Genomic DNA, 15,803 nt, shown 5'->3' with positions numbered 1-15,803 from the left:
GCTTGAAACACTGCGTATATGCAGTTTATTTAGTACATTATGTAATGTTTTGACATTGGGATGACCAAGTCTAGCATGCCACAACATAGAGGTACTAACATCAGATTAACAGAAACATCTTTATTGCATGTTGACATAGTAGTAGCTAAAGCAACATTAACTTCTTGACCTAAATTTGGATTGATGCCACTTGATACAGATCTGAGACCAGTATCTGAGTTATTGTTGAAGATAGAAAACTACTGTAGACTAGGTGAAATCTGCAGTTGATAAAGTCCATCTCGCAAACCTCCTTGAAGCAAGACTTCCTTGGTGGTTTTATCCTTTATTAAACAACAATTAGAGTGAAATTCAACAATAACATCATTGTCCTTAGTTATTTGAGAAATACTAAGTAAATTCTTTTTAATATGAGGAACACAAAGCATATTCTTTAATTCCAAAAGTCTCTTAGTAGAGTGAGATGGAACATAAGACATACCTATGTGAGTGATGGGAACAACCTGCCCATTTCCAACTTGCACCTGAGAATCACCTTGATAATCACTTTTAACCAGCAGATTACTAGTGTCAGCTGTCATATGATTCGTAGCTCCAAAATCAACATACCAAGTCTGATATGTCACTGTTTGAGGAGCAGCAACAGGTAGATGCTGAGTAGACATAGGTATAGACACAGGCTGTTGAGGTTGTGATGAATTCACTTGCGAGGATGGGTGAGAATGTTGAAACTGGTGCAAAGATGGCTGGGAATATTGAATCTGTTGTATACCTCCAGACTGAATTGATGGAAGCTCTTGATTGAAGACAGTGTGAGAATAATTGGCTGACTGCTGCTATGGTGCATGCATTAGTTTTGTTGCAAGGAAAGCTTGAGCAACAGGTTCAGTAGCTGGATTTGGAAACTGAGCTTGAGAAGGAACCACATCAGGAGAACCAGTAAATCCTAGATAGGCATGATTGAACCTATGGTAACATTGCAATGCTGAATGTCCAACTTTGCCACAGACTTGGCATATCAATTTAGGCCTAAAAGAACCTCTACCTCTCCCTCTAGGTCTCATATGAGGGTGAAACATCTTCATCCCAGGATGGAGGAACTGATTTTGCATATCTAGCGAAGTAGAGTATTGTGGCTGAAATTGAGTAAATTGACCGAGAATGCTACTCGAAGACTGGAATTGTGAAAAACCAGAAAACTGAGGTGGAACAGAACTTGATTGAACAGCCCCTTGACTAAACTGAGGTTGAATAGAACCTTGACGTGTTTGTGACAGAGTCTATGGATTCATAGATTTTTGGAAATTGGAAGTTTCAGAGCTTAAACCAGAATTATGATAACTCAGTCCAGAATTAGAATTTGAGCTGCCATTACTAAAGTTCTGTTTAGAGGCTACCAAAGCAGAGGCTAGTTGATCAGGAAACATATTCAGAACACTATTCTGTCTTTCAAGTCGCATTTCATGTTTATGTAGGAAGAATTGTGCTTCTTGCAAGGTCATGTTATTACTATTGGTAGTCAATGAAGCCATTATAGCGTCATATTCAGGACCTAACCCATCTAAAATGTACAACAACAACTCTTCATCACTAATTGACACTCCACTGGCAATCAATTCATCACCCAAACCTTTCATAGTCAAGACATATTCACTAATACTAAGTGCATTCTTCTTAGTGGTTTGCAATAAGTTTTGCAAGTGTAAAGTTCTAGCTCTGGACAGTGATTGAAAATGAAGTTCAAGAGTGTTCCATATTTCATATGAAGTGCCACACTTAGCTACATGGCGGAACATGGACTCTGAAAGTGAAGATAAGAGCCAACTTACCAAGAATTGATCAATTTTCTTCCAATTGTAGTAGCTAGGGTTTCCTTTCTTCACTAATTTGCCAGATTCCTCGTCGGACTCCATTATGAACATCGGAGGACATTCTTTTTCCCTAGTGACATATCCATCAAGACCATGCAAAATTAAGGCTGGAAGAATTTGTGAACGCCAAAATGAGTAGTTCCTGTCAAGAAGTTTTACAGAGATTGTAGGTAGAGTAGGTGGAATTCCTGAAGCGGTCAAGCTACTGGATCCAGCTTCCATGTTTACCAATTGCAGAAATTGAGCTATAAATTCTTAAAGAAAAAGAAGAAAAATCCGAGAAAATTGAACCAAAGACGTTTGTCTATGGCTCTGATACCATGAAAAGAAAAGAATTACAGCAAAAGAATCTTGAGAAAAAAGGAGAAAGAAACGGTTAAGAGAGAAAACAGATTCAGATCTGGAAATTTTTTTCTGCTTAAAACGAAAGCTACTGTACAAAGACATATATACTGCTTTCTTTAGTAAAACGCAGCGTATTGGCAAAGTTATTTCTGACCCTATTCTACTCACATATGACACTCTGGTCCTTAGACCTTTATACACAATAAACCTCTTATGCCTACGTCCATTGTTTTTGTATTTGCTGTGAGAGCTTACAATATAAGTTTTGTAGAAAATTTCTACCCCTTTTTTCATCATTTGAGGGGGTTTATATACGAGGTTTGTATAAGGGAAAGAGCAAAAATAAAGGGATTACAATTGATTTAAACTACAACTCCGATATTCTCATGATTGGATGTTATGATTACGCAGAGATTGCTGTTAATCTGGTCATTCCCGAGAGGGAGAGAGATATAAATGGAAAAAGTTTACTCTAATTCTTTTTTGCTGTTTTCTAAATTTTGATGCTAATGCTACTCTTGTGGTGCTGCCTTTCAGGGTATGAAGATGCTGCCTTGAAAACACAAAGGAGTCTTGCTTTTCTGAATTTTGGTCAAAATGTGATATTTAGCACAGCTCTGTCTGCAGCTATGGTCCTGTGTTCACATGGGATTATAAATGGACAGATGACTGTTGGTGATTTGGTAAAACCTCTTCTTAGTATTAATTAGTTGGAGAGTGACTAATGGTTTCATACACTAAGTATAAATCTGGAACACAGGTTATGGTGAATGGACTTCTATTCCAGCTGTCACTTCCTCTCAATTTCCTTGGTAGTGTTTATCGTGAGACCATTCAAAGTCTTGTTGACATGAAGTCAATGTTTCAGTTACTGGAGGTACTTTCTGAGGAACTTACTATGGTTTCCTTGAATTTTAGGGTTCGTTCTTTATTGATTGTCTTTTCTTATGAAATTTATTGTTTATATTGGACCGTGTCAGGTATTGGGCATACCAGCTTGTCTTTAGTTGTTTCTCTACTATAAACCATGATCTTGAGTTATAGATGATGTCTAGTAAAATGAATAGGTTGTTTTAACTGCATTTGCTTCTCAACATTTTCTTTTACCCTTTATTTTGGTGGGTCAATGCTAATTGAACTCCCTATGTTGTGTGTTACTATAGCAAATCTAAGAAATAATTTTGTCACAACTCACAAACCTTCCTTGCAGTTAGTACTTAGTAGGAGACTTGGAGTCTGTTAATTTTCGGTGTGAAGGGTCACAATGGTCATTTCATGCTACTTTTATAATAGAAAAATGAAGTTCATTGATCTTACTTTTTTTTTTTTTTTAAAATATGGGTGGACTGGAAAAATCTCAATATTCATAAAATGCTGTTGAAGTTTCTGAAATTCGTTAGAAACATGAAGTTCAACAGCATTTTATGAAACTTCCACCAAGTGGGAGGTTGCTGACTAAAGAATATAATAGTTGTTATCTTTTATAATTCCATTAAACTTTGAGGAAGTTCAATGCAATTTATCCCAAAAAACGAAAAATTCTTTTTATTCATGATAGGCTCATAATTTGTGAACCCTATAAATTTGTGGTTCATGGATAAAATCTAAATATTTCTATCCTGATTTCTCTCTCTTTTCCATGAAAATGGAAGTCCAAAGAATCCTTTGTCTTTCTGGGCTTTTATAATCTTTGAAGGGGAAAAAGAAACCACAGGCACGTGCTAGGTAGCAAAAACCTATACCATATTAAGAAAATAGTAAACTTGATTTTTTTTTCTTAACCCTTGATGATGAAGACTAGTAGGGGTGTTCAAAAGAACTGGTTGGAACCGGAACCGACGGGTACCCTAGGTTTGGCTCCGGTTCCTACCCAGAACCAGTCATCAATAGGTAGGTTCCGGTTCCAAATTTTTGGAACCGTTATTGTGCGGTTCTGGTTCTGGTTCCTATAGTTAGGAACCAGAACCAGAACCGGAACCAGGAACCGAGACTAATATAAAATAAAATTAAAGATTAAGGGGGTTAATAAAAACTTTTGTAAAAAAAGTAATGTGAATACATTTATATTTATATTTCATAACATTTAAAGTAAGTTGGTTTGACTTTTGAGAATCTACCTTTACAAAGTAATGGAGTTTGTAATTTTGAATTTATAATTTGTAATTTTATTTTTGTTAACAAGTGCCAAATGAGGGAATATTTGTAAGTTTTTAAGGGTTTTTTTACGATTTTAAAAACTTTTGGGAGGTCATGTAATTTTACAGGGTACCCAGAACCAGGACCAGAACCGTTGTTACAGGTTCTGGTTCTGGGTACCTAGGAACCGGAACCATCGGTTCCAGTTCTGGTTCCAAATTTCAAGGAACCGTCGGTTCTGGTTCTGGTTCCGGTTCCTTCTAAAAATGCAGGGTACCCGAAACCAAACACCCCTAAAGACTAGTGTGCTGAGTTGCAAGCCTACAAGCTCCTTTTGCCATATTCAATACCTTCATCAATGGTATCCAAGGCTAATAACCCTTTTCAAGGCTTAAAATTTCAAGCTCATACTTGATTTCAGGAGTTTTCTAATTATTATAAGATCCATGTTGTTCAATATTTTACCCACTACATATTATATTAGGGGCAGCAAGAGGATGGAAATTTAGCAGGATGGACAGGAAAAAAACCCGTCTGAAACTATGGGGACCTATTGAAGCTATTATCAACTATATTAAAGGTCAAAAAAGGAGAAGGAAAAGAGAGGCAGGGTTGGGTAGGATAGAATCTGTCAGCATTGGGTATTGACCTATGTTAAATAAGTGAAGCATACGACGTCGTTTAAACCAGGAAACAAAACGCTGTCGTTTTTTCCATTATTCCAAATGAAATCACAGCCATCAAAGATAAAGAGAATCCAACGACTCAAATGCAATCAGAAGTCAACAGTATAAAAGGGGACTATTCACGCATTTGAGGGCGATCGAGTTTTAGGTATTCGTTTCGTTTCTCTGTAAAATTCGTTTGGTCTGGGTTAGGGTTTCACGCTCATTCTGGGTTTCTTCTTTGTGTGAATCTTTCTAGAGTAATGTTTGAGGGCAAGGGTTCCTTGAAGGGTATAGATTACTCTAGGGTTTATTAGGATTTGCGGGATACAGGGAAGTGAATGAGTGTTTGATTCTGTGAGTGACAGTGAAGAAGATTCTTCTGTAAAATGTAATCTTTGAGGAAATCAACACTAGTGCAGCGAGCTCCATATTCTGGAGTTCAACGTGGATATAACTTGTTCTATATTGAACAAGCGAACCACGGTATATCTTGTGTTGTGTGATTGTGTGTTGTTCTTGCAGTTTCTGTTTTGTATTGTGACTAATCTTGCAGGTTGAAGGATTGGTATTGATTTACAATAGTGGTATCAGAGCCTTTTTTAGGTCTAAATCGGGTCTAGGGTTAGAAATCGTTCAAACTATTGACGAACTCCAAAATTAGGGTTTGTCAGATTTTGGGGGTTTTTCGATTTAAAGGTCCCTAGATCATTAGGCTGTCAAATCTTGTTGAGTCTTAGGGTTAATTCGTGAGATTAGGTCACATACACAAGGGATCGACGAAAATAGGGCAAAATCAATATTAGGGTTTTTTGTCCAGATTTAGGGGTTTTCTTGGTTTAAGGGTATATAGGCTGGAATACCAGTGACCACCTTAAAAACTGCCTAACAGTATTTGGCAACTACTGGTGTAACAAAGCCACGTACNACCAGACAGAAAGAAAGATTCTTGATGGGGTATCTTTTGTTGTCCCGGCTGGAAAAAGTGTTGCTATTGTTGGAACCAGTGGCAGTGGTAAGGCTTCAGTATGTACTCTTACTGGCTGTCAGCATTAGAATCTAATTACTTATTATTTAGATGTTTTACCTCTCTTATGAACAATGAGTTTAGTATTTTCACTCCAATAGAATTCTTTCCTAATATCAATGGTTACTTTTGTAGCTATTATAAGTATGAGCAAATAATTCCCTTCTTTTATTTCTTTGTATTATACAATGTTAAGAAACTAAGGGTGCGTTTGGTTTATTATTTTGGATAGGATTTTGAGAATAATATTGGGTAGTTGGATAGGAGAGTATTACGAGGTAAAATTTAAAAATTTATGAAAAAGCCTCTAGGTTTGCTAATTTAATTAAACACCTTAATATATAAAATGACAAAAACACCCCCACCACCTGCAGTGCCAGATTCCGGCCACCACCGTCGGAATCTAGCCGAAAAATTTCGTTACGACACAGACCGGTCGGATCTGTGTCGTAACGGGTGGATCTGGTCGGAAAAGGCCAGATCTACCGCTAAATATTGCCGTCGACGGCCGAAAAACGCCAAAAGAAGTCCATCTTTGGCCGTCAACGACAGCCAAAGATATGGTCGTCGTTTCGGTCAACGATGGCCATTTCTTTGCGACGGTCAGATTGGTGAACTTTCGGCCATTTCTGGTCGGCAAGTAGGCCGTTGTACAGATTCCGGCTACCACCGACGGTGGTTGCCAGAATCTGACAAGTATAGGTCGCGGGGGTGTTTTTGTTAATTTTTAAACTTTTTTTTTTTTCAGGGGGTATTTAATGAAATTAATAACCTTATGGGGTCTAAAAGTAATTAAAAAAAATAGGCTAATATTTCTGGAATAATGTGCCAAACATTAGTTAGAGAATAGGATTGAGAATATGGGCAGAAATAATAAGCCAAACGCACCCTAAGTGTATATATATAACATTGTATAATAGTCCTCTATCTAATCCATTCAAATGGTTGAAAGAGTTGCAGATGCAGAGTCTGTATTAGAATAAGAGTAACTAGCTTTTAATTTTCTTTTCTCAATCATTAGATTAAACTAGATGAAAGAATATTAAATGATGTAAAAAATTTAGTAAAAATATTATATTACATAGTGTAATATATATATACATACACACACACATACACATATAAAGAAAAAAAGCTGAAAAGCCGGGATCTAATGATAAGCCCTATAAATCAGATAACAAATTTGTCGGAAAAGGGAAAGAATACATTTGCTTAATTACAATAAATCTGTCTAATCACTACCCGACTAATTCATTAGTGACTTCAATTTTATAAGATTCTCTTATCTCCAACAATTACCTTGCTTTTCATTTCTTAAATCTTGGCATGTGATCTATGAAAGGTTATGGACAACCTATTTTTTGAAAAAAATCCTTTCTGCTTGCTTGGTTGCGAATTTTTTTTTTTTTTTTTTTTTTTTTTCTGTAGAGCAAAAGCTAGTATTTTCCTTGTAAAATATTGTTATTTTTCTCATAGATTAAAGGAATGAAGTTTATGTACTGTGTACTTCATAAGCTTGTAATAATCATCATTTGGTTCATAAGATATTTTTGCTCAAATTTCTTTACAGCACTACTGATTTATCTGAATTACTAAACCTTGCAGGCAAGTCCACCATTCTTAGATTGCTCTTCAGGTTTTTTGACACCCATTCCGGGAGTGTAAGACTTGACACTTGTCTTATTTTTTATATGTTTGAATACATGTCACAGATGATCTGGAAAAGTATGTTCATTTTACTGTATAGCTCATGTTTATCTAGGTCAGTCTACTCTATTCTTGGAAAGTTTGGAAACATTTACAACCTCTAATAATGCCATAGATCAGTGCTGTTATCCTAATCTAGAAAAGAAATCAAAACACTAAAGATTATTTTTTATTTAAAGCTATACAATAGTTCTAAATGAAATATCTGAAATCTTCAATACCTTTTAAGTTATCACTGCCAAGTTGACTAGATTTATCTTGTGTTTGAATAATGACATTGTAGACTAAAATTGCATTCGTTTTATGGTTATATTAGTTGTTGTGATTTGTTTGATATGCATGCATTGCACTTAAGTACTCTCATTGGAATTTTATAACCTATTTGGGTTTTAATCTATTAGTTTAAGCTTTTGGGTCAGCTGGCAGCCTAATACTATTCTCTCGCTCTTGCTCTTGCCCTTTCTTTCTCTAATATGCTGCCAAACATGATAGAAAAATGATATAAGTTTTCTTCTTCAGATAGTATGATATATAATGTTTATACTCTTTTGCTCCAAGATGGCAGCTTCTACATTTATTCTGTGGTGATAGTCTTTTCAGTTTCTGAATTTGTGGCAATTTCCTCGACAGATAAGGATTGATGGTCAAGATATACGAGATGTAACATTGGAAAGCTTACGGAAATCTGTTGGTGTTGTGCCACAGGATACAGTAAGTTTATCTTTACAATTTATTTCTAATTTCTCTCCCTCTCATTCTCTCTCTGACTAAATTTTGTTAATTGGCAGGTGCTTTTCAATGATACAATATTTCACAATATCCGATATGGATGTCTTTCAGCAACAGAGGAAGAGGTGTGTGATGAACTTTTTATTGTTAATTATATTTTCTCTTTTTCACTCTGTAAAGTATGCATCAATATCTTTTATATTTTTAGCCTACAACATTTTTCCCTTCAGGTTTACGATGCTGCCCGTCGTGCTGCTATTCATGAAACGATCATGAACTTCCCTGATAAATATTCTACTGTGGTAGGGGAACGAGGGCTCAAGGTGAGAGGCTTACAACTAAAAACATAGGGTGTGTTTTTTTTTTTCACTTACATCTTAATCTTAATAGATTTAAGAGATAGGTCTAAAATTTTTTGGTTTTCATTTTTTGTTTTGACCTTTTAAAGTCAGATAGAAAAATCTGAATTAAAGAAGTTAAAAAATTGTAGTTTCAGAATCAGAAAAAGATTAATAAGCATATTAGTTATAATTACCACGAATATCCTTTATCTTTTATATCCTTATTCAAGTTTAACCTAGCCACCAACCATTTCACCTTGGTACTTTTGATTTTATTAAATATCTGGTACTGGCCATCGCCAGACAGTGACCATCATCGTTTGCTGGTCACTGACAATAGCACAAATTGTTTATGGAGACAATGCTTGCATTAAAATAATCTTCAACTGATGGTTTCTCTAATAATGTAAGTTTCACTATAATGAGGATGATTTTGGCAGTAAAATGAGGATACAGATTCAAAGATTGAATCTTTTTCCACATTTTGCAACCAAACAGCCCTTTTTCCAACAAAAACATTGACATGGTTGGATACATAGTCCTCAAATGATCACTTTGTAATCAAAGTTGTCGGATGTGCTTTAAGGACAACAATCAGTAGATGTTACATCTAACGACATTGCAAGTGACCATATTTTAAATTTTTTAAGATAAAATATGCATTTAACTAATTAAATTGATTATATATATTTAAATAAACTATTTATTCATCTTTTTTAATTTTCTAATTATTTATTTAAAGATACTTGTTTTATATTTTTCATATAATATAAATAATGTTAAATTCTTAAATAGGACAAAGACGTCAAATCTTACAAATGAAAACTTGTGTCAAGATATGATAATATATAAAAACAATGAAATTACATCTTAATAGATTAAGATATATTCCAGTGCAAACACTCTGTAATACTTTTTCATATCATACTTTCAAAGATTGAGGGGGTGGGGCTTTGGTTGTGTCCTTCCTTGGGAGGTGCAACCACCTGCTAAGATGCCTGAAAGAAAAGAAAAAGCAAATGCTGCATGATCTACCTGGGTGTTGTATGGGGAAAACTTTTTTTTATCAATTAAAGAAGTATACTGTTCTATATCCATCAATACATCTCCTCTGTAATAAAGTCCAATCAAATGTTCCTCAATTGTTTCTTTTTGTTGAACTCTAAAGCTTAGCCTTCAACTTGTTTGTCTGTGTTGTAGCTTAACTATTATTTTTGGGTGCTCAACTATAACTTAAGTTTTAGAGAAAAGTGCTAACTTAACATGGTATCCAAGTCAGATAGAGCAAGTAGTTAGAATCTTTTTGTATCAATTAAATTATAAAATGGGATTTATGATTTCATTTGTTGTTGTGGTTGTGTTCGGTCTATATGCAAGTGCAAGTAAGGTAGCCTTTTAAAGCTTAAATGCTATGGTACTTACCTATCAAATTAAGTATTTCAGTCAAGTGGTTTAAGAGTTTGCTGTTGTCAGCTCGTTGCTATCTAATCTAATCCATTGTAATCTGTTAATCATGACCACTGTTGTGTTGAAAAATATTTCTAATGGCAAAAGAAAATGAGCTTGCTATAGATTATACTTTGTTAGATATGAATTTTTCTATGATTACTTGACTTTTCTGTCCAGTTAAGTGGTGGTGAGAAGCAGCGTGTTGCCTTAGCTCGTGCATTTTTAAAAGCACCTGCTATTATGTAAGCATTCATTCTTCTTAGTTTGACATGAATTTGTATGAATGAATCTCTATATACATAAGCTTATTGCATGTTATGTAAGAATTCATTCTTCTTAGTTTAACTTGTATTCGTATCAATGAATATCCATATACATATGCATATTCCATGTTCCAGAATATATAGGAAATTATTGATAACAAACTGAGAGAAAAATATTTTGTTCAAATTCGTTTGGTTATAGTTTCAGGCCTGTGGTTGTATTTTTGGAGTTTCTTTGGTTACCATTATTATATATACAGGGCTGATGACAAGATTGGAGCTTTTTAAGTAAATCATAAGACCACAACGTATTTGTTATCATTTGGTGTATGCTTTGTAATTTGTTCAAATTCATTTGGTTATAGTTTCTGGCTTGGGGTTGTATTTCTGGAGTTTCTTTGCTTACCATTATTATATATACAGGGCTGATGACAAGGTTGGAGCTTTTAAGTAAATCTTAAGACCACAGCGTATTTGTTATCATTTGGTGTATGCTTTGTAATGAGGATACAGTTTCGGATTTTTACACTGATTAATTTTCCAAGAAATAAAGTTTTCCTTTTACGTGTTCTTGTTGCCTGAGATGGACAAAAAGTTGACAATTGGCGTGTTAAACCCTAAACCATTGTGGAGAAAAAAACTAAAATGTAAAATTTTAGTGTTGCAAGTTATGAGAGTTTTCCATTTTTTCCTTGACTGGAAGAGATAAGTAGAATTTCAACAAGGACTAGGAAATTGAGAATTATAATGTCTGTTACATTATTCATATGTATTTTTGTTATGTCATGTTTATCTGTGTAGTTGTTGCATGAGAGTAAACTATAAAGTTAAGAATTAGAATGGTATTTAAACTTGCAAGCTCTACAAGATATTTGGTTGAACTTGCTTAGTATATTTGTATATTATGTCCATGATAGATAGTAGAACTAAAAAAGGTGAATCGATTGTAGATTTACGGGGGTTTTTCGTATATTGCTGTTGTGAGGACGATATTAAATGATATGTAGAATTTGCACAATGAGAATGAATCCATAAAGACAATCCATATGTCGTATTGTTTTATATGTTTTTACTTTTTTCATATTTCTCAATACTTTGCATCTGGGCCATTAAGTTTAGAATTAGCATGTTAAAGCTAAGCTGTAGCTATGTAAGATGTTTCATCCATCAAGTTGATAATGTATGTGACACGTTATGTCCATGATACTTTTTTTTTTTTTTTTTTTTTTGGGTCTCATGCAGTGTGACTTCTTGTCATATGATTTTCTCAGGTTATGTGATGAAGCTACTAGTGCACTTGATAGCACAACCGAAGCAGAGATATTAAATGCACTAAAATCACTAGCAACTAATAGAACGTCAGTCTTTATAGCACACAGGCTCACAACGGCAATGCAATGTGATGAGGTAATCGTTCTTATTGACGATTTATCTCTCTCATGGAACAGAATCGTTGACAATTTATCTAGTAAATATTTGTCAAGAAAATAACAAGCAGTGTCTTATTGTTCTGAAGGACATACCTACTAGTGGTCAATAATGAGTCAGAAACATGCTTTGCAATATTACATACTTGCAAGGGATGGCCACATTACCAGGGCGTTTATTATTTTTGGATTGAAATCTTGAGTGACTGCATACTATACAAGATTCTAATCCAATGATAATTACCGGTCTGGTAAAGTTACTGAGCTGGTATTATAGTGGTGACCTTTTTTGCAATGTGAATTAATTGTTTTGAAAGCTTCTAGTTCACTCTTGATGTAATCGAGTATTAATCTTCTCAACCGTTATTTTCTCGTATTCTTTCTCATATTCATCTGAAATTTAAATTGGTTTTCAGATAATAGTTTTGGAGAACGGGAAGGTAGTCGAACAGGGATCCCATGAAGTTCTATTGACAAAGGCAGGGAGATATGCTCAGCTATGGGGACAGCAAAACAGTAGCGTGGATGCCCTTGATACCGACGTAATATCGTCTCCTTGAAACTAAAATTCTCATAAATATAATCAATATTGTCCATATATTTACATAACAATGTATGCAAAAATCTGCAGATGTAACCTTCCCCCATTCTTTTAGTTTCACGGCCTATATTTCTTGGATGAGATTTAAATCCTGACATATATAGAGGTGAACTTGTGGCATGATTTATTGTAAGTTATATGGTATTGCAAGGAAATGCAATGCACAATTGAAGAATAATTAAAATAAAAGGTTGCTGAAGCCTAAGAGACCTTAATCTGCTCTTTATTTGGATATTTGTAGTTAAATTTTTTGTTTCGTCTTGAGATCTATTCTAGATGTTGTGGTATTGATGGTTCTGTTGATTTAAGTATGATAGTTGAAAAAATGAAACAGGGAGAGCTATTGGTATTGGACTTGCTAGAATACAACATAATTACCTTTGTTAAAAGTAATCCAAATCAATTAACTAAAATAGTTTTTAATTTTAATTTTTGGAATTTTGTTAATTGAAAAGGGTTAAATAGTGATTTTGTATATTCTGAAACCATATCATAATAATTAACATCGTAAAAGGTAATTAATAAGGGTATAAAAAACTTTCCAATATCATTACTCTTTTTTTTTTCTTTTTGTTCTTTTTTGTTAAATTAAATGAATGAAGTTTGCAGGTCTTGGTATACAAAATTTGGCTAAATAAGGATTTATCCGGTTGTTAACTTCATAGTTCTGAGAGATTAGTTACGGTATGCATACATAAAGGAACCCAAGCTAAGAGTTGACCCTCCTTGACTTTGAAAAATTGTCCAATACATATATGAAATTAACTTTTAAATTTATCAAATATATCAAATTAAATTCTTAGTTGTTACAAAACAATCCCACAAACACATTTAATAAAATATTTAATGAATTTTATATCTATTATATATTTCTACAAAGAACAAAATGAAGAAAGTTTGTATATCTTTTCAAATATTTTATAAAATAAATATTTTTTCTAAAATTTGTTTGTCAAATTAAACTATTGTCAATTGTTTTTTAATTCAATACTTCTTACTTAAAAAAATCATATCAAAATATGTATATATTTATAAGGACTAGCTTACAACCCACCGCCATGGACCCCACTTAAGATACAGATGTTCAAATAGAGAATCGAACCTAAGACGGCGTGTCTATTCACATTATCCCCAATTTGTTCTAATCATCTAGACTACTTACAGATGGATCATATCAAAATATTGAAGTTAAACAAAAAAAAAAAAAAAAAGATAAATATCAAAATTTTGTATTTTGATGCATTATTTTAAAGAGTCAAAACATAAAAGTGAAACTACAACAAAAGTTATAATATTTTTTTATAAAAGCTAGATAAATCTTTGAATATTTATTGATAGAAATTTTATTATAGTTTAATTTGGAGGTGGTATTATTTGTGTTGACTTAATAACTTGTTCATTAGTAAAAAAAAATTTGTTTTGTTTTACACTAGTTAAAGTATTATAAATTTATTCCACATTGTCAAAGGCAATCATAAATAGATTAATTATAAAGAGCATTATAAATAAATACTTATATTTTTGTATAACTTATATCCAATATATTATTTATAATTTTATTATAAGTTTATTTACAATTATATTTGTAAAGTTTAATTAACGTTTTGATGTTTCTACAAACAAGTGCACTGATTTTAAGTAATATAGTATAACAAACTACAAGTTATTATACCAAAGGGATTGCATAAACAAGTACTGAAATGTTAATACTTTATCTAGATAATCAAAATTTAGAATGGTCATCTTTAAAACTAAAAATATTAAAAGCTAAAATATTAGAAACGAACAATTGCAAAAAAACTAAACTTAAGAATTCAATAAGAGAAAACGGCTTAAGACTTCAGGCTCATCTATAACTTCTTTGCACCTCTCAATTTACTATGGTCAATGAATTTATTTGATTAATGTGATAACGAAATTTCTTAGGTTAACCATATTCTTTCTCAAGCAATATTAATTCTACTTCTATCTCACAACCTAGATATCTCTATGTAGATTTAATAAAATAGACAAGCATTAAGTTTTATGAAATCCTCTAGCTTTCAGCACAAGTTAATCCTACATATGACTATTGCATGTTATCAATTCGTATATCTCTATATCCAATTAATCCATTACCTATATTACTAAAGCACTCATGTGATATCTCCTTTCGGTCTCAATCACACAAAACAATTCTATTAGAAATTGATCAGGTTCTTAATAGAATTAAGCACATAATATAAGCTCATTATTAGAAAAATAATTCAATGACCATAGAGCAAAGGATTGATCACAGATTCATAAATAGACTAACTCTAGTCTTAACTTGAGAAAATTAGTTCATAATAAAAGAAAAAAAAGTAGAATTTAAGAAATAAATCATATTGAAAAAGTAAAGACAAATTCTACGATGAATTTTGTTCTTGATTCTCCTTTTTCTTTTGTTACACAATAATCTCTTTCCAAAAATATACAAAATTCGACCCTCCAACAAGTAATCTCAATCACACTTAAATATCTAAAAGAGTCCTAAGCAAACAAGGAAAAAAAAAAACTAAAAAAAAAAAAACCCTAAAAGTGCCCAACACGGCCCTAGCCATGGCCAAATGTACATCACCACAGCCTAAGCCATGGTGCTTCCTGTCCTCGATATTTTATTCACATTCCACCACCATGGCCATGGTGAACCACCAAGGCATGGCTATGACCTTCAAAATTGTCAACTAATTTCAATTTCTTCGAGTTTTGAATCTCAATTTCATTCAAATCCTCCAATATACTCAATTAAAGCTTGAAAATAGCTGATCATTCACATCTCAAACTTAACAAAAACTAACATCAAAACAAAGAAAAAAATAAGAAATTAACTAGAAGACTATAAAAACAAACCTAGAAACACTAAATTTATACAACTTATTAGTTCTTGACTACATCCCTATGCGTAAGCTAGAAACACTAAATTTATACAACTTATTAGTTCCTGACTACATCCTTATGCGTAAGTTGGAAACACTAAATTTATACAACTTATTAGTTCCTGACTACATTCTTATGCGTAAGCTGGAAACACTAAATTTATACAACTTATTAGTTCTTGACTATATCCCTATACGCCGACACTCCTAATCACCAAAAAAAAAAAAAAAAAAATCTGGCCAAATGACATCACGCTTGATACTCATTTCATCAACCATGTATACCTCATCTATGGGCACTCGATTTCACAAGCACATTGTACAGTGGAAATGCATCAATTGTCT

At 33.2% G+C, this 15,803-nt stretch overlaps 1 protein-coding gene across 1 annotated transcript; it reads left to right on the top strand.

The window, feature by feature from the left end:
- The first annotated feature begins 2,602 nt into the window (after positions 1-2,602).
- Positions 2,603-12,796, top strand: LOC116146417 (ABC transporter B family member 25, mitochondrial-like). The gene is given in 12 exon segments (XM_031431815.1): positions 2,603-2,681; positions 2,754-2,899; positions 2,977-3,135; positions 5,351-5,378; positions 5,937-6,032; positions 7,650-7,705; positions 8,382-8,462; positions 8,540-8,605; positions 8,711-8,803; positions 10,448-10,512; positions 11,805-11,940; positions 12,377-12,796. Coding segments are annotated over 12 exon segments (1,149 nt in total). The 3' UTR covers positions 12,521-12,796.
- Positions 12,797-15,803: the final 3,007 nt, after the last annotated feature.

Source organism: Pistacia vera, unplaced genomic scaffold (genome assembly GCF_008641045.1).
Source record: "Pistacia vera cultivar Batoury unplaced genomic scaffold, PisVer_v2 Contig478, whole genome shotgun sequence".
Classification (NCBI taxonomy): domain Eukaryota; kingdom Viridiplantae; phylum Streptophyta; class Magnoliopsida; order Sapindales; family Anacardiaceae; genus Pistacia; species Pistacia vera.
The sequence above is the reverse complement of the archived record's forward strand: the minus strand, read 5'-3'. Positions and strand labels throughout refer to the sequence as shown.